The sequence below is a fragment of the Neofelis nebulosa genome, chromosome 13 (genome assembly GCF_028018385.1).
Source record: "Neofelis nebulosa isolate mNeoNeb1 chromosome 13, mNeoNeb1.pri, whole genome shotgun sequence".
NCBI lineage: Eukaryota > Metazoa > Chordata > Mammalia > Carnivora > Felidae > Neofelis > Neofelis nebulosa.
Genome location: NC_080794.1, coordinates 7,237,161 through 7,259,806, shown reverse-complemented (window position 1 = coordinate 7,259,806; position 22,646 = coordinate 7,237,161). Strand labels below are relative to the sequence as shown.

The following is a 22,646-nucleotide window of genomic DNA, read 5'->3' as shown; positions in this document are numbered from 1 at the left end:
CTTACAGATATGTGCTGAGATTGTCCAAGAATCCAAGGGAGAGTTTCTCAGCTTACCTGCGTATGGAGCCTCTGTTCTGGGAGCATCCAAAAACATTCCTACTCAGCTTTCCAGGCCAGAGATTTCAAATGTTAATTCTGAGTGTAGCTCTAAGCAGTCACCATTGTATCCCCACACCTAAGAGAGTAGTGGTATCAAATACTAGATGGATGGATGGATGGATGGATGGATGGATGGATGGATGGATGACTGGGTGGATGGGTGGGTGACTGGGTGGGTGGATGGATGGATGGATGGATGGATGGGTGACTGGGTGGATGGGTGGGTGACTGGGTGGGTGGATGGGTGGATGGATGGATGGATGGATGGATGGATGGATGGATGGATGGGTGACTGGGTGGGTGAATGGATGGATGAGTGGACGGGTGGATGGACGGCTGGCTGGCTGGCTGGATGGATGGGTAAGTGGGTGGATGGATGTGGCATCATCTAACCTCTTGCAATCCATTTCTTATTTACCAAACACCACCATGCTACTGCCTTGTTCATGATGGCCTGTGGCCTCCCTGCTGTATGGACAGAATAAACCCTTTAACCCCCTAATCTCTTTGCTAGATTTCCTCCCTTCCTGCCCCATTCAAGTGTTGCCATTCAAGACCCAACTCAAATCTGGCATCAGCTATCTCAGCTTCTAGAGTCTTTATGTATAAAAAGAATGTTTGTGGGGCATCTGGTTGGCTCAGTCGGTTGAGCTTTGGACTCTTGATTTCAGCTCAGGTCATGATCCCAGGGTGGTAGGATCATGCCCCTCATCGGGCTCTGTGCTGAGCATGGAGCCTGCATGGGATTCTCTCTCTCCCTCTGCCCCTCTCCCCTGATCAAGTGTACATGCTCTCTCTCTCTCTCTCTCAAAATAAATATTTAAAAAAAAAAAGATTCTGTCTCTCTTCCCCTCTGCCCCTCCCGCTTTCACTAACTCTCTAAAACAACAACAACAACAAACATTAAAAAGAATGTCTGTATCTTTACCTATCTCGCCTTTTTGGCCTATGAAAGAGCCGAGGTTCTTACTTTTAAAATGTTAACTCATCTATCCGTGCCTCTATTTATCGAACACCTGTGTGCCTATACCTTATCTTACCTACCAGATAACACATTCCTTGAGGGCAATCAATGTGTTGCATGTTCCCCACAGAACATTTTCAACCGTATTATCAATAAGTATTTGCTAAGAACGTTAATCCTCTCTACCTTCCACAGGGAAAACAAATCCCACTAATTATTACACTTCTCCTCCTCCTGGTTTTAATCTCTCTGCTCCTCGATAATACCTTATCCTTTAAAATCTGATGTTTCCCATCTTGAGAAAAAAGAAGCCTTTTTTCCCCATATTTTCTAACACTCTCCAATAAGAATTTACTATTTGTCCTTGCCACCTTAAGCAATCTGACAGGACTGCATGAACTTTCTTGTCACCTGCTCACTCTTTAAGACTGGCAATCACGTTTTTGTCCCGATGACCGGTTTCTGCTTCTGAGCTCTTTTCTGCTGGCCTCTAAAGTGAGGTGTTCCACAACTTCCACCCTTGGCTCCTCTCTTTGCTTTTCTACAAGGACTCTCTCCTTGGCAGTCTCGTCCGCTCCTGAGGCTTCAACTGTAATGTCCTGATGCACGAGTCCTAAATCAGTACCTAGTGCTGCGTTTTCTAGCACTTACCAGGCATTGCCACAAATCTCACATACCCCTCACTCTACAAACGTTTATCTCCTTTTTCCCCAACCCACAAGCGGAACTTAATCCCAGCAACACATGAATCTTATCTTCTATCCGAATTCTCTATTTCCATTCTTGGTAGAAACATCTCCCAGTCACAGGCTTAAAATTTACCCCCATCTTCTCTCCAGTCCCCCTGGGGTCCCGTATGGTCATATGGCCACGACTTACAACCCCCAATAATTTCTATCAACCTGTGTCTGGCATTCAAGGCTCTGGGGCCCTGGCTCCAACATATCCCTCAGTCTTATCACCTAGGATCTCCTAATACTTCAGCTCCAGACAAAGCGTTCGTCAGGGGCTCTTTTGTCAGAGCACTGACATATACCATCCCTCATCGCAGGGGGAGGCCCTTGCCCTGCCCTCAGACACACATCCTAGAATCTACTTCTGTGTTAGAGATGGTCATACCATGGACCCATTCAAACTGATGGCAAAGCCATGTAGCAAACTGGATAAAATGTTTGTGAAATAGGGGCGCCTGGGTGGTTCAGTTGGTTGAGTGTCCAACTTCGGCTCAGGTCATGATCTCATGGTTCGTGAGTTCGAGACCCGCGTCAGGCAGACAGTGTGGAGCCTGCTTGGCATTCTCTCTCTCTCCCTCCCCGCCACCCCTCTCTCTCAAAATAAATGAATAAACTTAAAAAATGTTTGTGAGATAACATTACATAAGAAAAGCAAATCTCACTGACAGTTTTGACAATTATTCATATAAAAAAGTGTACAAGGGAATACATCCAAATGTCAAACAATGGTTATATCAGAGCAGTGGAATTGTGAGTTTTTTCATTTTTCTACATTCTAAATTTTACTTAGTGTGGTTTTTAAAATACATTTTTATTTTAGAATAGTTTTGGAATTACATATAACTTGAGAAGATGGTAAAGACAGGTCCTATATGCCCTACATTCAATTTCCTTTATTATTAACATTGCATGTTAGCATGATACTTTCATCACAGCTAAATAAACCAGTACTTTTACATGGTTTCTAAAACTTAAAGAAAAAAGAAAGAAAAGAAAAGAAAAGAAAAGAAAAGAAAAGAAAGAAAGAAAGAAAGAAAGAAAGAAAGAAAGAAAGAAAGAAAGAAAGAAAGAAAGAAAAATAAACTCTTTAGTTTGGTAAAACCAAATAACATAGAGGAAAATGTCATTCTTTCCATAACCTCGAACTCCAAGTTAGCATCCTGATATTTATTATTTTTATTATTACTTCAGCCTCCTCTTAGCATGGATATCATTGGTTATAAACTGGAACAAATTTTGCTTTAACTATCATTTGCTATATGTTTGTGCAGGTAGTTAAAGTAGTTGAAACTTTATTGTTTCATAAAGGTTCTGGGGAATGTTTTCTTGAACATAAAGTTCCATGGATATTAAAAATTTTTTTTTTTACATTTATTTATTTTTTGAGAGAGAGACAGAAAGAACGTGGGCAGAGGAGGGGCAGAGAGAGAGGGAAACACAGAATGGGAAGCAGGCTCCAGGCTCTAAGCTGTCAGCAAAGAGCCCAACACGGGGCTCGAACTCACGAGCCTTTGAGCCATGAGATCATGACCTGAGCCGAAGTCAGCCGCTTAACTGACTGAGCCACCCATGTGCCCCTCGTTCCATGGAAAATTTTCAACCCTGTGAAGCATCCCCACATCCAGAATCTAATGTGTGCACGCTGCTTCTCCAGCAAGTCCGTAAGCCCTGCTGTGGTCTTCCCTTGTCTGTTCCCCTCCCACTTTTTCTTACACCCAAGAACACCCAGTCCAGATCTGGGCTCCAAGTGTATGCTCAGCAAATGCAACTTTTGATAAACTGAAGTAGTAGGACAGGATCTAGTAGATAGGGTATTGATTTTAAGTTCCTAAAATAAAGGATTCTTTATTACGAAATTTTGTCTGAGATGTCAGAGTCTGATCTTGCATACCAGGACACTACAGCGTTTTCCCTCTGCATTATTCAAAGGAGGCACTCTTGCTAGAGTGAGTTTTAGTCTTAAAATGATAAAAATCACGAACATATCAAGTGTTAAATATTCTAAAGAGCATATTTTCAGCTTGCCTTTAAAGTCCGAGCTCTAGAGGGGTGCCTGGGTGGCTCAGTCAGTTGAGCGTCCCACTACGGCTCAGGTCATGATCTTGCAGTCTGTGAGTTCGAGCCCCGCATCGGGCTCTGTGCTGACAGCTCAGAGCCTAGAGCCTGGAGCCTGCTTCGGATTCTGTGTCTCCCTCTCTCTCTGCCCCTCCCCCATTCGTGCTCTGTCTCTCTCAAAAATGAATAAACATTAAAAAAAATTTAAAGTCTGAGCTCTAGAAAATGGACTGTGGGGGTTTTTGTTTGTTTTTTTAAATGTTTCTCCCCTAGTGAGTTTTCTTTGTTCTGTCTGCCAAGTTGGTTTCAAAGAATCCTTCTGGATATCTAGCAGTTAGAACAAATCCTATAGATTATGCAAAGAAATAACTAACTGAAGTAGCAAGGTAGTGTCCTACTTTTCACAGGAATAGAAGACATTCTCTTTTAAAACGGAACTGAAAAAAAAAACCTCAAATACGTTTCTTCCCCTTTTATTTGTTGACAAATCTATTTTCATCTTTTTTTTAATTTTTAAAAAATTTTTAAAATTTTTATTTTATTTTTCATCTTTTAGTATTGTCTTTACTTCAAACAGCCAGATCTATGACACTAAAATTAAAAAAAAAAATTATTAAACAGCATCCTAAGGTATATTCGGTACCTAATCTTAACTGGTTTTGGAAAATCCCTAAAATCAAGCTAAACAAACAACATTCTTGTATCTTCATGGGAGTCTGTATCATGTTACAAAACGTGTGAGGAGCAAAACTTTGCCAAACAAATTAAGGAGTGCAAGAAAAGAAAATTTCATAGTTTGGGTTTACTAAAGTTGTTTAAAGGCAGTCAGTGCCAAAATCAATCCTTAGATTGTAATTCCAAGGAAACTGCTGAGGATTAATTAATAAGAATGTGAGGGGCACCTGGGTGGCTCAGTCGGTTAAGTGTCCGACTTCAGCTCAGATCGTGATCTCACAGTTCATGAGTTCGAGTCTGGCATAGGCCTCTGTGCTGCCAGCTCAGAGCCTGGAGCCTGCTTCGATTCTGTCTCCCTCTCTCTCTGCCCCTCCCCCACTCACACTCTCTTTCTCTCCTTCAAAAATAAACATTTAAAAAGTACAAAAAAATAAATAAGTATATGATATTCACAGTGGGTGACTAAAAAGCCCCAAACCAGAGTTAAAACAGCGTCACTGACAACTTTCAAGAGAGATGTATACAATTAAAGTTGACTGTTTTATCAACTACTGTGTAACTTTGCTTTATTGCAAAAGTGATTTGACTCTCCAGGAGTATCACTATTAATAACTTATGACAGACTGATGTTTGACAAGCAAGCCTAAACAAAACCTCCAATTTGTCTTGCTAAAAATTAACTGGGTGTTATGGAACGGGCAGGACCGAACCAGTCCATTGTGAGGCAAGACAGGCTTTTTGAGACATTTGACACTCTAAATATAGTTCAGCAGATGTGAAGCATTATGCAATTTGGCTAATAAGCTCCGAGCGAGTGGAAAGAAATGGACTGGACAGTACCAGAAGTGACTGAAACACACGGTGACCCAAGGAAGCTTCTGGAAGGAGGTACCTCAAAAGGTGAACAATGGAATGAATGACAGGCAATTCTCAATTTTGGGGGTACATTTTTGTCCTATCTGGAGTTTAAAAGAACATTCTTTTAGAATCAGAAAACAACACATGGATTTGCTTTTTGGAAAAAGACAATAAAAATGATGTGAAGTTTGACTTCTCATATCTGAGTAAAGTTTTGTTTTGTTTTTTTTAAGACAACCCTTTTATTTTATTTTATTTTATTTTATTTTATTTTATTTTTTTTTTTTATTTATTTTTGAGACAGAGACAGAGCATGAATGGGGGAGGGGCAGAGAGAGAGGGAGACACAGAATCGGAAGCAGGCTCCAGGCTCTGAGCCATCAGCCCAGAGCCCGACGCGGGGCTCGAACTCACAGACTGTGAGATTGTGACCTGAGCCGAAGTCGGACACTTAACCGACTGAGCCACCCAGGCGCCCCCTGAGTAAAGTTTTATAAAAGCATTACAAAAATGGCATAGGACTATCCAGTTTTGTTGCGGCTTAATAAACATTGATGGTCTGTGTTTAGCATATAGATACATATTCATTTCAAAGGACGGATCAAAGGTACCATAGTTACTGAAAGCAACAGACGTTTTGTCAATATCCCGTACAACTGGGATGCTTCAAGATCATTTCCAGACTTATTTTATTACCTAGAAATCTTCTTCCTTATTTTCAAAGCTCTGGAAGAGAATCTCTAAGACCTTCCAGTTGGATTAGCAGGCACCTAAGGGTGAAAATAGAACCAAAATGATTCTTACCTCATGTGGCGCATCAGAATTTGTTGGGCCGTTCAAAGTAATTGGATCACACTCCTCAGCTGGGGGGGGAAAGAGACAAAGCTTGATAAAGAAAGGGCACGCTCTGCCATGTGAGGCCTGCGATTGGGACTCAGTGCTATGTGCTGCTTTGACATCTGGTAAAATCGGGAGGACCTTGGTTCTCCTGCCCTCTCTGCTTCTAGGCATAAGGCCCCAGGCTACCCGCCGCTGCCTGCGAGGGCACCAGCTGAGGGCACGAGGCACGGTTCCTACTTAACCCTGAGTACTGACTTTCATTCCCTGCCAGCCCACTGAATTCCTCAGACGAGCCGTCCCTGGGGAACCAGGGACGCTACCTCCTCTTGCTACTACTACCCTTACACCTACAGCCGCTGGTGGCTGGTGCCCTCTGTTCCAGCCTCGTGGGATGTGACCCTGTGTGGCTTGAGGTGTCCCCCTCCCCCAGGCTGTGAGCACAAGTGACTCATGTCAACCTCATCTGTCCAGTGTCAGGCATGTATGGCCATCCCCATAACCCCTGGGCAGGATCCCTCCCACACTGCTGGGGTGAACAGGAGGGGATCAAAGCAGCTGGCCTCGTGAATTGCATGGCCCAACCGCTATGGAAGACACTTTGTCAGATGTAACTAACTTCCCCGCCACAGTTGAGGCTGCCTGGGGCTGGCCGACTTGCACTCTGGCCTACGCAGCACTGTGTGTCATCTTTGCTCGGTGTTTGTCCTCTCCTCCCACCTAAAATGTCCCCGTCCCCAAGGTGAAAACTGTTATTGACTATGCCCCAGTGTGATGTGCTGTTGGGTTCGACTGATGTCTGGTGGGTCAGCTCTGAGCATCCCATCCATAAGCCAGTGCGCCTGGGCCCCGCGCAGCCGCTTACAGGAGCCAACGGACCGATCCTGCAGTCATGGGCCCGCTGGTCCATCCCAGACCCATAAGCAATACGACCTTCCTGGAGGTGGACCCAACCCCAAGCAGATTGACTGGCATTCCCTGGAGGAAGAGATGGCTCCCTACGAGGTGGGCCGTCAGCCTCCCAAGCCTCCCCCCGTCAACACTCAGAAAGTCTGCACCATGAACGATCAGAGACAGGAAGTGAGTGCTGACCCTTTATACAGGTAGAAGTAGAAATACTCCCAGGGAATCTGTACAGAAAGCCCCAAAAAACAAAGAAAAGGCAGGGCCATAGCAGAGCTCATTTCCAGCCGATTGCCTGCTGGGCTGCTCGGCCACCTCTGCCTGGCTGCAAGGAACATCCTGATCCTCGGAGTTATCGGGGAAACCCGTGGTACCCCTGGGGCATGGCACGGGGTTAGTTCGACCCTGACACAAGCCCGGGGTCCTGAAAACATATGAAAGCAACCGCTGCCCAGGGAAGGCCCCAACCCCGTGGTACTGATTTGAGGCTCTGTGGAGGCGGAAATGCAGAAATACGAGCGGGGTGGAGGATTCCCCCACCTACCTGCACCCAGAGTTAATCCAGTGACACAAAAAGAAAAGGGGACGGGAAATGAAAGAAAGAAACTGGACAGAAAATGGAAAGAAACTGGACACCGGGGAGGAGATGAAAGGAAAAAAAGAACTGCAAGCAGAGGTCCACAGTTTGACCCAATGGGAAATCCAACATTTACTGAAATAATTTACGTAGCCAACCAGTAAACGAGTGCTGGATACCCCTGTGCCTGACAACGTCGGTTCTGAATCAGCTTTAATACCTGCTGAAATGCACCAACCGGCAAACCCTCAGGGACTTAATCAGTCCCGGGGTTCCAATTACAGTTACACCTGGAGATGCCACTAAATGTAAACACGAGGTCCCCACATAACCCTAGAGAGTTCTGGAACGTGAAACAGAAGACAAATAGGTATGACTCATCCTAACCAAAAGAACTATTGTTTTGCCTCATTTTCCCATGGTCACAGCACCCATTGCCTTAGATTATCCCATGTGGGCATGGTGGCTCTGACTTAACAAATTACTATTAAATTAAATCTTTACAGTTAGAAGTTGATTTGAACGCAATGGGACCCTACAGACCTCTCAGTGCAAGCACCTAATATGGCTCGATGTAAATTAAACAGGACCTTCAAAGATCAAAACTTACTATGTAAGACCTGATTTGAGTGAAGGGTGGATTAACTGCTGCCTCTCCAATTAACAGCTGAATTTGGCCTGTTCTTAAACCCGAAAGGCAATGAACAGTGTCTCACAGGACTTTACTGCGGCCTTAATGTGGTGGCCCCATCCATTAAGGCACCAGACCCAATGCCCAGTATTTTTTAAATTACTGACTCCATCCCATCAGCCACTAATAAATATCTGGCTATTACCAATTGGGCTAATATGTTCTGCTCAGTGTCTATTTGAGCAACCTCTTAGGTGCCATGTGCCTTCATTGCCAAAGGCAGTCGTACATGGTGACCGGGCTCCGTATGGGGGACCTAACAGCGTTGCCCTAGCACACGGTCTTTGCAGGCAAGGTCTTAACTGCACCCAACCTTCTCCAGGATCGTGGGTATGCCAACATGGATGACATCCTCCTCCAAGGATATCCATTTGACATATTCATCCAAGCCATACAACATCCATAAAAGAGCTCACAGAAAGGGAACAGGACACTGACCCCCACACAGCGTGAGGCCCTACCACCTTGGTTAAATTCCTGAGAATCTGTTGATAAGTTAAGGGCTGCTCCATCTCTGACATGGTCAATAAAGAGTTAAAAAAAATAGGGGTGACTGGGTGGCTCAGTCTGTTGAGCGTCTGACTTCAGCTCATGTCATGATCTCACGGTTCATGAGCTCGAGCCCTATGTCCGGCTCTGTGCAGACAGCTCAGAGCCTGGAGCTGCTTCAGACTCTGTGTCTCCCTCTCTCTCTGCTCCTCCCTCATTCATGCCCTGTCTCTGTCTCTCAAAAATAAATAAATGCTAAAGAAAAACTTTTTTAAGTGTTACGAAAATAAAAAAAAAAAACAACATTAAGGGACACCTGGGTGGCTCAGCTGGTTGAACCTCTGACTCTTGATTTTGGCTCAGGTCATGGTCCCAGGGTCATAGGATCTAGCCCTTCGTCAGGCTCTGTGCTGAGTGTGGAGCTTGCTTGGGACACTCTCATTCTTTCCCTCTCGCCACCCCGCCCATCCCCTGCTCGTTCTCTCTCTGAAATAAAATAAAAAATAAAAAACAAAGAGTTATGGACCCTCTCAGTACTTACTACAAGTTAATACAAGTCCAACATCTAGTTTGGGGGGAGTTCTGGAGGCAATGTATTCCTCATTTCCATAGTTTATTTGTTCTCACTGACACACTTACTTGTAAAGTGCTTCACTGTAAATCTGGCTCCCTCTAACAAAAGCCTACAAAACACATTCTCTGAGACCCCTTCACCATAAGGGTTTAAACAACCTCCTCATATTCTTCCTGAAGTCTCTGGACCACCCATGACCACCATATGCTATCTACGTGCTTCTGATGCATGAAACTGCCCTGCTAGACCCTTCTCTCCATACACCCCTAGGGCAGCGACTGCTGGCTGCACACTGGGCTCTTCTGGAAACAGAGGCTCTCACTGACCCTGCACCTGTGAGCCTTCATACCCTGCTGCCTATTATGCCTTGAGTCACAGAAGCAGCTCCGTACAAGCTCGACATGGCTACTGAGACTTTACTGCTACTGAGTGGAGACAAACGTGGGCCTTCTGGCATGTTCCACCCATAGGAGGGCATGGTCTCCACTATCCTCAGGCTCTTGCCAGATCCATGGTGCTGGAAGAAGTCACCCTTCTGACATTCCTGATTACCTGGGGAGCCCCTTCAGATCAACTGAGCGAACAACAGTGGGAATCTGTAGATTTTACAGGTGATATCACCACCATCATACATGATGGAGTTCATGGATAGTTATGCTTTCTAGCCCTCAGTCAACACGTCCCTGATAAAAGACTGCCAAACTTCAGGTGGTCATCTTAATGCTGGATGCCCTGGCCAACAAGTGGCCCCATCAGCACTTTTTTTTTTTTTAAATACAAACTCTTGGACCACTGCCCAAGACTTGCCCACTCTGGGACAGAACTCTGGGAATCTCTTGCCTCACATATGAAGAGAATGTAAATCAAGGTAACAGATATCTCTGCACATAGTAAGGCCACAATGTAAGGCCTCACTAGAATATTCTCTATCCCCTTTGGAGTTCCAGACGTTACTGCTAGTGACCAAGACATTCATTTCACTTCTCAGAACACAATGCCTGGCACTAAAAGAAGCCACTCAACCGAATTTCCATCTACTCTCTAGGCAACAGGTTAAATCGAAAGGGAGGATGAGCTCCTCACAGAATTCCTACTTTATACAATAAATAGAGCTCTTGCCTTGGGTCACTATTGCCATAGGCATTGGTTATCTAAAAAAATTTTTTCTTTAAAAATATTCATTTATTTTTGAGAGAGACACAGAGACCAAGTGGGGAAGGGACAGAGAGGGAGGGAGACACAGAATCCGAAGCAGATCCAGGCTCCGAGCTGTCAGCACAGAGTCTGACGCGGGGCTCGAACCCACGAATCGCGAGATCATGACCTGAGCTGAAGTCGGACGCTTAACCGACTGTGCCACCCAGGCACCCGGGCATTGGTTACCTAAATTCATGCTCTCTGGGGACATGCCCTCACTATACCAGTGCCATACCACATGGCCCACCCTCTCCCGGTCCAGTGTCTGGTGTGCTTTTTAGGGAGGCCCTTCCCTACCCTCTAGGTCCCAATCATCACTAAGATTTAAATTAAAGTCAAGGTTATCATGGAGTCAATTGTGGTATAAGATCTAAGACTAAGACTCAATACGAGCACTGCCTTGACATCTGGTAAAAATCAGGAGGGCCTCAAATGGCCAAGGTGCAAAGCTTTCCGCACGCTGCCCCGTGATCAGCCCCTGAGCCGAGCACCAGGCACGGTTGCTACTTACCCCTGAGTACTGAGTTTCAGTTCCCCGCCAACCCGCTGAATTACTCAGATGAGCCGATCACATCCTCCCTGGGGAACCAGGGACGCTACCTCCTCTCGCTACTACCACCCTTACCACCTACAGCCCCCGGTGGCTCACTCTGTTCCCAAGGGCAGCCCCGCGGGATGTGACCCTGCGTGGCTTGCGGTGTCCCCCTCCCCCAGGCTGTAAGTACAAGTGACTCACGTCAGTCTCATTCAGGCAGGCGTGGCCATCCCCATAACCCTAGGGCAGGATGCCCCCCCTTCCCCAGGGGGTGAGTAGGAGGCACTCCGGACACATTTCCCTCTGCTTCACATCACAACAAATTCCTCTGTGCTCATTCATCTGTCTGACATTTTACCAAGCCTTTCAGATTAGCAGAGTGGGATTTTACTTGTCTTGATAGGTCACCCTCCTAAAAGCCAAAGCTACGGCAGCTCTCTTGTCTAAGTGGCCACGGCCAGCGCCCGTCAAAGGCACCTGACATGCATGTGAAACGTGTTAACACCTTTCAAAGAATTCACTTTGGAAAGGAACCTCCATGCTTAGGGCTGTCTGACACAGGTGTTGACGTCACAGCTCCCCGAGGGTGGTGACGATGGCACAGGTGTGTGACAAACTGATTCAGGCCCATCGGATTTTAATCTGTGCGGAATTCTTTCCTGCACGCTAAACTTGAAAGGTGACAGAAATACAGAACGTTATGAAGGAAAGGTTTATGTCGATTTTGAGAGGTGTAAAGCTTTAAATAAAGAATCAGTTATCAGGGTCCAACAGCTAACACTGAATGAGGGATTGATTGAGTCATCTCTTTTCCACATTAACATTCATTCACCTGTTGAGCACCCGGCTGCTGGATTTGTTCAAACAAGGTGCTACTACGTTCACTGCTCCTGTACAATTCCCACTAAAGGACAATCTTTCCCATTAACAGAATTATCTGAGAAATTTATTTATTTATTTATTTATTTATTTATTTATTTATGTATTTATTTATTTATAGATTTTTTTTTTAATTTTTTTTTTTAACATTTATTTATTTTTGAGACAGAGAGAGAGCATGCACAGGGGAGGGTCAGAGAAAGAGGGAGACACAGAATCTGAAACAGGCTCCAGGCTCCGAGCTGTCAGCACAGAGCCTGACGCGGGGCTCGAACCCACAGGCCGCGAGATCATGACCTGAGCCGAAGTCGGACGCTTAACCGACTGAGCCACCCAGGCGCCCGTACTTCTAGATTTTTAAAAATAAATGTTTCTTCCTTTTTGAGAGAGACAGCATGAATGGGGGAGGGGCAGAGAGAAAGAGGGAGATGGGATGTGAAGCAGGCTCCCGGCTCTGCACTGACAGTAGGGATCCCCACACCGGGCGCAAACTCAAGGAACCACGAGATCGTGACCTGAGCTGAAGCTGGATGCTCAACTGACTGAGCTACCCAGGGTCCCCTCTCTGAGGAATTTAAACTAAAAGCATGGTTTTTTACTAAGATTCTAGATGGTATCTTTCAAAAGGAGAGCAGTAGAGATCTTGCCTTGGCTTGAGTTCCTGAGTATAGTCCCCAGCATTCTGGCATCTGAATGAAGTACCTCTGGGGCTTGTTAACAATGCAGATTCCCGGGCTCCACTCCAGACTTCCTTAACTGGAATCTCAGGGGCCCCAAGGGTCTGACATTCCACAGGCACCCCACAGAATTCTCATGCACACTCTGGCTGACAGTCACGGAAATGTGATTTCAGTCACACGGATCCTCAGAATGGCTAGTGTCACAACTGCCAACTCAGCGTTTGTGCAAAAACATGGTTGCTCCCCCAGCAGGATGACACCTTGAACTTAAGTAGTTACTTTTGTGAAGTGGTGCACCCCAGACATTCCCGTGGTCATTATCTTTCTCCTCTCTGCCCTCCATAACAGAAAAATAAAATTTGCAGGGTGGTCACCTTTGCATTGAAATCATACGCTGGGGGAGAGGGGTTGATTTGGGTATGTATTGTAACAGGAGGTTCCCAACAGAGTCCCAGTCCAGGTTGAGTGGGAGGGAATGAATTTATGGATTAAGCAGGACCAGCACACAGAAACTCATGCAGGCAGTAGGGGTGTTCAGTTTCCTGTTAGAACAAGGAAGCTTATCAGTAAAATGCTGTCAATCTAACGAGGAGAGAAATCATATAAAATACAGCGTATTGGCTTGCTAGTTTTAAGGCAAACATTTTTTTTTTTTTTTAACGCTTATTTGAGAGAGAGCACATCGGGAGAGAGGGCAGGGAGGGGCAGAGAGAGAGGGAGAGAGAGAGAGAATCCCAAGCAGGCTCTGCCCTGTCAGTGTAGAACCAGACCCTGGGCTCGAGCTCACAAACCCCAGATCATGACCTGAGCCGAAATCAAGAGTTGGACAACTTCACCGACTGAGCCACCCAGGTGCTGCTAGGGCAAACATTTTTACTTCTGATTTTAGTGAATTCTCTCATATCTGTTTATTTTTTCCTAACGTTTTCAAGTGGAACCACTGCTTCTACGTTTAGTTAACAAATTGTTCTAAAAGGTCCCCAAATATCATCTACGCTTGAGTTCAAATTCCTCAAATTCAGTAACAATAGAATGAGTTTGCTTTACTTCTCTTTAGCTTAAAATTCACCATGAAATATTTTGAGTAAGAGAAAAGAGCAGTAATACTAGAGAAAAAAGATGATCAAAGCTTGACTGATTTATGATGTATTTATGTGCAATTTCCCCTCACTGGGAATAGTGGTTCAAAAATCAGAATTCTTTTTCCAAACACATTTTCTCTCAAGATGTGAAGAGTCACATTCCCTTCAGAACATGTAAGTCAGCAGTTTCTACAAGATATCAGGAACTCTGTGATATAAAATAAGCCCCACTTATGTCACAAACTGTAGACTCTCATCCTTTTTAATAGCTGTGTAATATTCTACTTCACACACACACACACACACACACACACACACACACACACCATCTTTCTTATCCATTCATCTGTCAGTGGACACGTGGGTTGCTCCCATATCTTGACTATTATAAACAATGTTGTAGTAAACATAAGAGTGCATAGATATTTTCAAATTCATGTTTTCATTTTCTCTGGGGAAATACCCAATAGTGGAATTATTGGATCATACGATATCTCCATGTTTAATTTTTTGAGGAACGCCCCTACTCTTTTGCACTATGATGTGTACCTGAAACTAATGTGTCAACTATACTGAAATGAAAAAATATTTTAATAAAATAAGTCTCACTCTTAGTCCTGAGTTTAGGGCCTGCAGGCTCTCCCAGAAAAGCTCTCATAAAAGAGGCCTGACACATGAACCCTGACAGAATGAACCCCTTGAAATCTCTAAAATCAGGGGAGGAGGAAGTTGCACATTTGTTCCTGATAAGAACACAAGTTAAACAATATGTTTCATCTCAAAAACATGCTGATCACTGAAATCGCACTAGATTTCCACAACTGATTTATGGTAAAACCACATTATTCAGAACCACTCTGGTTTGGACTGTGTAAAGGAATACTGTTACCATGAATACAGTAGGAATACACTAGAAGTACAATAAAGGTTTTGTGAAACATGCTGAATCTGCCTAAGAAAATAAGTTTTGAAGACTTTTTAACCATATGGAAATAATTCAAGCTAACTACAGATAAATCCTCTGTTAAATAAATAGGACGCCCTCAAATTTACTTAAACATTGTGAGTCCAACTCTGGACTTCATTAGATTACATTTACTTTGAAATCTATAAATTAGCACTCTGGTATCCTTTGGGTCAATTCCTAGCAGTGCTATTGCTGGGTCATAGGGTAGTTCTATTTTTGGCAGTGCTTTCAACAATAGCCAAATTATGGAAAGAGCCTAAATGTCCATCAGCTGATGAATGGATAAAGAAGATGTGGTTTACATATACAATGGAATACTACTTGGCAATGAGAAAGAATGAAATCCTGCCATTTGCAGCAATGTGGATGGAACTGGGAGAGTGTTATGCTGAGTGAAATAAGTCAGTCAGAGAAAGACAGATGTGTTTTTTCACTCATATGTGGAACTTGAGAAACTTAACAGAAGACCATAGGGGAAGGAGAGGGGTGAAATAATAGTTACAAACAGAGAGGGAGGGAGACAAACCACAAGAGACTCTTAAATACAGAGGACAAACTGAGGGTTGATGAGGGTATGGGGCAGGGGGAAAATGGGTGATGGGCACTGAGGAGGGCACTTGTTAGGATGAGCACTGGGTGTTGCATGGAAGCCAATTTGACAATAAATTATATTTAAAAATTAATTAATTAAAAAGAAATCTATAAATTAGATTCTACATTGATTCATATGGGTTTTCTTTCCCTAAAAACATTTATAGTGAGAAAAGTACCATACATGTTTAATGATTATATTGGCCCCATTGGTATGTTTAAAAAAATACTGGCAGGGGCACCTGGGTAGCTCAGTTGGTTAAGTGTCTGACTTCGGCTCAGGTCATGATCTCATGGTTCACAAGTCTTAGCAGGCCCTGTGCTGACAGCTCAGAGCCTGAGGCCTGCTTTGGATCCTGTGTCTCCCTCTCTCTCTGCCCCTCCCCCCGCTCAGGCTCTCTCTCTTTCTCTCTCTCTCTCTCAAAAATAAATAAACATTAAAAAATTTTTTTAAAATACCATCAGTTATTAAATCATAGATATTATTGAATACAAATGTTGGAATAAGTTTTTATTTATTATTTAACATTTATTTATTATTGAGAGACAGAAAGAGAGCATCAGCATGGGAGGGGCAGAGAGAGGAGACACAGAATCCGAAGCAGGCTCCAGGCTCTGAGCTGTCAGCGCAGCACAGAGCCCGACGCAGGGCTCGAACTCACAAACCGGGAGATCATGACCTGAGCTGAAGTCAGATGCTTAAGCGACTGAGCCACCCAGACGCCCCTGGAATAAGTTTTTAAACTTCTGGACATTCAGTATAAGATGATGTGTTTCTTTGGAGATGAGAAATTATGTGCTTAATAATACTATTCTCCAGGCGCTTGGGTGGCTCAAGTGGTTGAGCGTCCAACTTGTCTAACTCTTGATTTTGGCTCAGGTCATGATCCCAGGTGGTGGGATTGAGCCCTCCGCTGGGCTCCGTGCTAAGAGCCTGCTTAAGGTTCTCTCTCTCCCTCTGCCCCTTTCCCCCACTCACACTTGCATGGTCTCTCTCTCTCTCTCTCTCAAATTAAAATAATAATAATAATAAAAATAGTAATAGATAATACTGTTCTCGGTGAATAAGAATAGAAGAAAAATCTAGTCACATTTCTTACAACGGTGGTTTTCACAGTCATGCTACTTATAAACTCATTACCATTTTGGTTAAGATTTTGTAAAACTCAAATTCTAGGAGAAACCCAATAGTAGTTACTGTAGTATCAGACTGGTAAGCAACCAGTCTTTTTTTTTTTCTTTTTTCCAAAACAGGAAGTCATGTTCAAGGGTGTTAAAAAAGATCTTTAGACAGATCTAACCATGACACTGCAACCCCAGAGTCACTGCAGCTCAGCGGCCGTCTCAAACAGTGCCACTTTTGCCACAGTGCTGGGAAAGCATCCTCAACCCTGATTTTTCCTACTTCTTTTTACCAGATTTCCCCCCCCCCCCCCCATCTGATGCTCACCTATGCCAGGCACTGTTCTGGACTCATTTCACTGCATTCTTTTTTCTTTTTTAAAAAATGTTTATTTATCTTTGAGAGAGACAGAGACAGAGCGTGAGTGGGGGAGGGGCAGAGAGAGAGGGAGACACAGAATCCAAAGCAGGCTCCAGACTCCCAGCTGTCAGCACACAGCCCAACAAGGGGCTCGAACCCACGAACCATGAGATTGTGACTTGTGCCAAAGTCGACCCAGGCGCCCCCCATTTCACTGAATTCTCACAAGCACCATGGGAGGGGATGAAAACATTGTCCTCCCAACACTACAGACAGGAAACCGAGACCCTGAGATGTGGAGCCATCTGCTGAGGGCACTCAGAGCCCAGCAGGCCATGGTCTGGCTATAGTTCAGTTCTCTTGTCTATGTGCCTCCCTGGTGGATACACCAAATCCTTGAAACGTCTTAGGCTCCTTTATTTTTTTTTTTTTCTTTTTTTTAATTTTTAAAAAAAAATTTTTTTTTCAACTTTTTAAATTTATTTTTGGGACAGAGAGAGACAGAGCATGAACGGGGGAGGGGCAGAGAGAGAGGGAGACACAGAATCGGAAACAGGCTCCAGGCTCCGAGCCATCAGCCCAGAGCCTGACGCGGGGCTCGAACTCACGGACCGCGAGATCGTGACCTGGCTGAAGTCGGACGCTTAACCGACTGCGCCACCCAGGCGCCCCATCCTTTTTTTTTTTTTTTAAGAGAGAGAGCAAGCGCAGGGGAAAGAGAAGGGGGGGGAGAAAGGGGGAGAGAGGGGGAGAGATGGGGAGAGAGGGGGAGAGAGGGGGAGAGAGGGGGAGAGAGGGGGAGAGAGGGAGAGGGAGAGAGAATCCCAAGCAGTGCGGAGCCTCATGCAGGGCTCGATCCCACAACCCTGGGATCATGACCTGAGCTGAAATCAAGAGTCAGATGCTCAACCAACTGAGCCACCAGGTGTCCCAGGCAGGCTCTTAAAGTGAGGTCTGCATCCCAACCACTCAGGTGTGCAAATACACACAGGTGCCTGGGCCTGACCCCAGACCTACCATGTTGTGATTTCAGAGCAGCTGGGCCCAGAATCTGCATTATAAACGAGCCTCCCCCACACTCCCAGATGGTTCTTCAGTGCGCGCTGAAGTCTGAGGAGCACCACCCAAGGCTGCCTCCCATCTGTCCCTGGCTGCCTGGCTTGCACCTTGCACCATCTTGCTGAACTAAAGAGTTAAATCACACACTGGAGGATTCGGGACACTTAGAAGTCATTCAGGGGCGCCTGGGTGGCGCAGTCGGTTAAGCGTCCGACTTCAGCCAGGTCACGATCTCGCGGTCCGTGAGTTCGAGCCCCGCGTCAGGCTCTGGGCTGATGGCTCGGAGCCTGGAGCCCGTTTCGGATTCTGTGTCTCCCTCTCTCTCTGACCCTTCCCCGTTCATGCTCTGTCTCTCTCTGTCTCAAAAATAAATAAATGTTAAAAAAAAAAAAAAAAAAATTTTTTTTTAAATAAATAAATAAAAAAAAAAAAAAAAAAAAAAAAAAAAAGAAGTCATTCAACAGGGGAAAGGAGGAAGTGAGCTTGCCAGATGCCACCCCTACCACAGCCAGGATTTGAACTCAATCTTGGCTTTCGGTCTCTTTTCCCTACATCACTGCCACCCCCAGGACATGCACGGGAGGCAAAAGGAATTAAACTCTAACAGTGTAATTTCTGGATGCAAGGAGAAGAGTCTGGCGAATAAGGGATGGAGGGGAGGGGAGCTTTGGTAGAGCCCTAGACTTCACCTCAGGTGGGCCCAGGCAGGGAGCTCCCTCCCAACTCTCCAGTTGGGTGACCCTATGATCACCCCATCACAAAGACTGCCAGGAAAAGCCATGTTGGCGGGTGCCGGGAAGCCCTACCTCTCCAGGAAGCTGGGGGCCCCTGCCATCTCTGACGCTGGTCAGATCTGATTGTCTCCCACCTCCCCCACTCTGGGTTGTCAGCAAAGCACGAGGTAAATGCTCCAGTAGGGCAACCAGCAGCTTGGCCTCCAGAGCAGATACAGCTTTGTGCACGGCCCCACAAGAGAAATCGGGAATAGCTGAGCCTAGCCATTTTTCTGGTCTGTACTGTGCCGAAAACGTTAGCCTGTGAATTACAAAGAGGTTTCTGGGGGATTTCTGTTTGTCTGTTTTCTGCTTTAGGGCCTAACAAGCATCCTTTGCCCCTCTGTCTAGTAAGAGAACCCTCCTTCCTGTGGTTTGGGTAGAACTCACTCTACACTCTCCCCCACCCAACCTCAAGGCTCATACCTGACCAATGCCCTCTTCCATCCTCCTGATGGCAACAGACGATTCACAGATGGCCACATGACCCAAACCACCCATATGACAGTCATCCCCAGAATTATGTGGGTGCTAGGGGAAACCCCCTCCCAACCTTGCTCCGCCATCTTGAGGGGGCACTGCGTAAAGCTGGAGGCATTGGTGACCACCTTTCCCATCATGAAGGGAAAGCCTGCCCAAAACTGGAGCCAAGACAGAGCCATGAGAGGGACAGAAAGACGGAGAGACCGAGCCCGAGAGCATCATTTAAATGCTTGGACCCAGGAGCGTCCAAAGACCCTAAGCCAATATGTCCCTCCTCCCTTTTTTAAAATTAACTTGAGTTAGACTTCTGTCACTTGCATCCCAGAGTCCTGGCTATCTTCATTTCAGGCATGTGAAAAACACCACAGGAATTTAATGGATAATTTCTAATGAAGTATCTTACAGATTTAAATAAGAAAATTCATGCCTGGGATCATCCACAAGTCGTCAGCTAAATTATCAGTATGTTTCTGTTTTACACACGAGAAATTGCTTTGACTGGTGCTTTGTTCAAGATATTAAAATAATCACAAGTTCAAGTAGTTATATTAACCGTACATACCTTTAGGGAGTCCTGTATCTTGAATGGGGTATTTGTCTGACTGTGGAAACCAACAAAAGAAGAGAGTTATTCTTAAACACCATAGTCAATTGTAAGATCAAAGTGAAAAGAAAGCTTTGTTTTGGGGAAGTCATAATTTTAGTTTAAAACCTCGCAAGTTTCTAGCCATGGCTTTATCAACAGGCCTGACCCATTGCTTGTTTTTATGCTTAGTGCATAAAAAATAAAATCCACGTTGACAAGAAGTTAATGTTGGAACATGAGACAGAATAAGCCTTCTCAATTTCCTCAGCTCTGACCACTAAACCACACTTCCTCTCTTTTCTGCAGTGCTATTTCCTCTATTTCCTGTAGTTTAAAATTGAGGAACATTTTCACGAATTATGGGGATAGACTGATATCTTGTCATCATTTCTGTGATATTCATTTGGGTCAACAAGCCTGCGTGCCAGGCGGTATTCACTATTGGAGAGCTCTGTCCTGGGTTGACTGGGATGGGATTCAAAAGCCAACCATCCCTACTGACCTGCACAAAGATCTACAAAGATCTACTCATTATGCATGACCATACACAGTTCCTCAATGCCCTGGATGAGGGCAATTCCATTGGAGGGAATTCAAAATAGCAAAGGCTCTTACAATCATGTATGTCTTTGTTGGTACCTCCATGCAGGTATCTAATGTTCTGAACACTTTGACTTCCGATTAAAGAATGGAGTCATTCTCTGATGACTTACATGAGAGGAGCGAGAATGTGCCCAGTCTCCCTATCCTGTCCCCTAACCCCTATTCAGCTCCCACCCTCCATCTGGGCCTTTGGGTCCATGCCCTCCAGCCTTAAAACGAAAGTTACACCTTCCAACTTGCCTGTAGGTCTCACACATGTCCTCCTCTGACAGAAGAGAAGAAGAAACAAATGTGGAACCAAGAATTTTGTTTTAAATCCCTTTCCTTGCAGTTACTTTGGAGATGAACAGTGAAGCTTCAGAACCTCTAGGAGCCTCGAACTCCTCTTCCACAGAAGAAATCAATCAATCATGGAGAACTTAAAAAGTCAAGTTTTCCCTCAGACTAAATTCTTCTTGATACTCTGTTCTCCAGAGAATGGAAAACACACCTGTCCTATAACACTTACCAGGCTGTTTTTAAAGTATGTAGTTGTCTATTTCCTGGAACAAACTTGGAGTTTTTCAAGAGAAGGAACTATGATCTTTGCAACTCCACATTTTGACTCAGTGTGAACTGAACATCTACCAAAGGTCTGCATGAATGAACAGGCTCGAGCAAACACAGGTTTCCTGAAAAGACATTCAAGCTAGGCCTGGAGAATGCCCAAGAACTTGGGTGACCAAGAGGAAGGAACACAGTAATTGCAGATGGCAGACACAGGTGGTCTGGACAGTGACAGGTGTAGAAGACCCATCAGCTTGAAGCAGAGACGCACACTGGAGGGGGACAGGGCTGGATACGAAATGATGGAGTCAGTTTACATGGAAGATCCTGGAAGTGAGGTGGAAAGATTTAATGGGTGCCATTCTAGGTGTTTGGGAAGGTTGGCCTATCCAACTGTGCATGGGAAGATGTTCAACACTGTCTTGTAGAAACTCAGACAAGCAAACAATTTCAGCACAGTGCGATCACAAGTAGAGTTTGGGCTGTGGAGAAGGGGGCCCCAGAAGGCCCCAGGGTGAGGCAAAGAAAGCATCACAGGTCAGCGAAGCTTGAACTGAGAAGAGGAGGAACAACAGGGGTTCATCAGGTGAGGAAGCAGGGAGATTTTCTTTGCTGGATGGAGCAGGGTTATTGGTATCCCAGGAAGGTGAGAAGGCCTGGGTGTTTCAGGAGCAGCAAATAGCTATTCAAGCTTGACTCATCAGGAGGGATGCTGAGACGGGGTCGTGGAGGACCGCGTGTGCCATTCTGAAGAGTATAGGCTTAACCCCAGGAGCAGCTGCCATGTTATGGGTTGATGTGCATCTCCCCAAAAAAGACCTGTTAAAAGTTCTAACGCCCAGTACCTCCGAATGTGACCTCATTCGGAAATGCAATCACTATAGATAGAGGACTAGTTAAGGTGAGATCATACTGGAGTAGAGTGGACCCTCAATCCAAGATGACCGGTGTCTGTACAAGAGACACAGACCCACAGGGGGAATTTGGCCACGTGCCAACGCCGTGAGGGAACGGATGGGTGCAGTTACAAGCCGAGGGCCACCGCCAGTTACCGACAACCACACAGGCCTGCGGAGAGGAGAAAAGATTCTTCCTCCACTGATTCCGGGGGGAAATGGCCCTGCCAACACTGGGGTTTGGCTTCTCACCTCCAGAAGCGTGGGACATTTAGGTCACCCATTATGTGGTGCCCTGTTGTGGCCACTCCAGCAAACTGACCCAGGGAAGGCTTAGAAAAGTCAATCTGGCCCAGCGTGGAGTAGCGATCAGAAGTAGCTGTGACCCAAGGAGAACCTGATGTCGGGAAGAGAGTGGGAGTCCCAGGGGAGCACAGGTCGGGCACTAGGGACAGGAAGGACCGACTGAGTAACACCCTATAGGAGCCAAAGGCTCCCGTAAGGAACCACAGCACAGGGGATGACAGGAATGATCCACAGGGCTGCTCTGCATCCTGTCCTTACAGAACGCAGGGACAGGGGATTCTTTCATATTGATTTCCACTGTGTGTCCAGCTCCGTCCCATTCCCACTTAGGAAACTGCAGTGCTGACTAAAGATGTGAAAACAAACATCTCAGGGCTTTGAGACACAGGTGCCGCATGAATCACCAAAGACTTAAAGACATTTCGTTGAATTGTATTGTTTAATTATACTGTTGTGTGCATTTATGTCATTCTAACTAGATCAGTTCCTCAGAATTGTTCATGACTGGGCAGTTCCTCTCCT

General features: G+C 45.3%; 1 protein-coding gene across 11 annotated transcripts in view; it reads right to left on the bottom strand.

Moving 5' to 3' along the window:
- Positions 1-22,646, bottom strand: part of EDARADD (EDAR associated via death domain) — a 100,071-nt gene that overhangs the window by 41,064 nt on the left and 36,361 nt on the right. For all 11 annotated transcript variants that reach the window (XM_058696240.1, XM_058696233.1, XM_058696241.1 and 8 more), the window contains 2 exons: positions 19,750-19,789; positions 6,192-6,250 (listed from right to left, as the gene is read on the bottom strand). In XM_058696240.1, the coding sequence (XP_058552223.1) occupies positions 6,192-6,250; positions 19,750-19,789 (99 nt within the window). The remainder of the gene's footprint in view (positions 1-6,191; positions 6,251-19,749; positions 19,790-22,646) is intronic.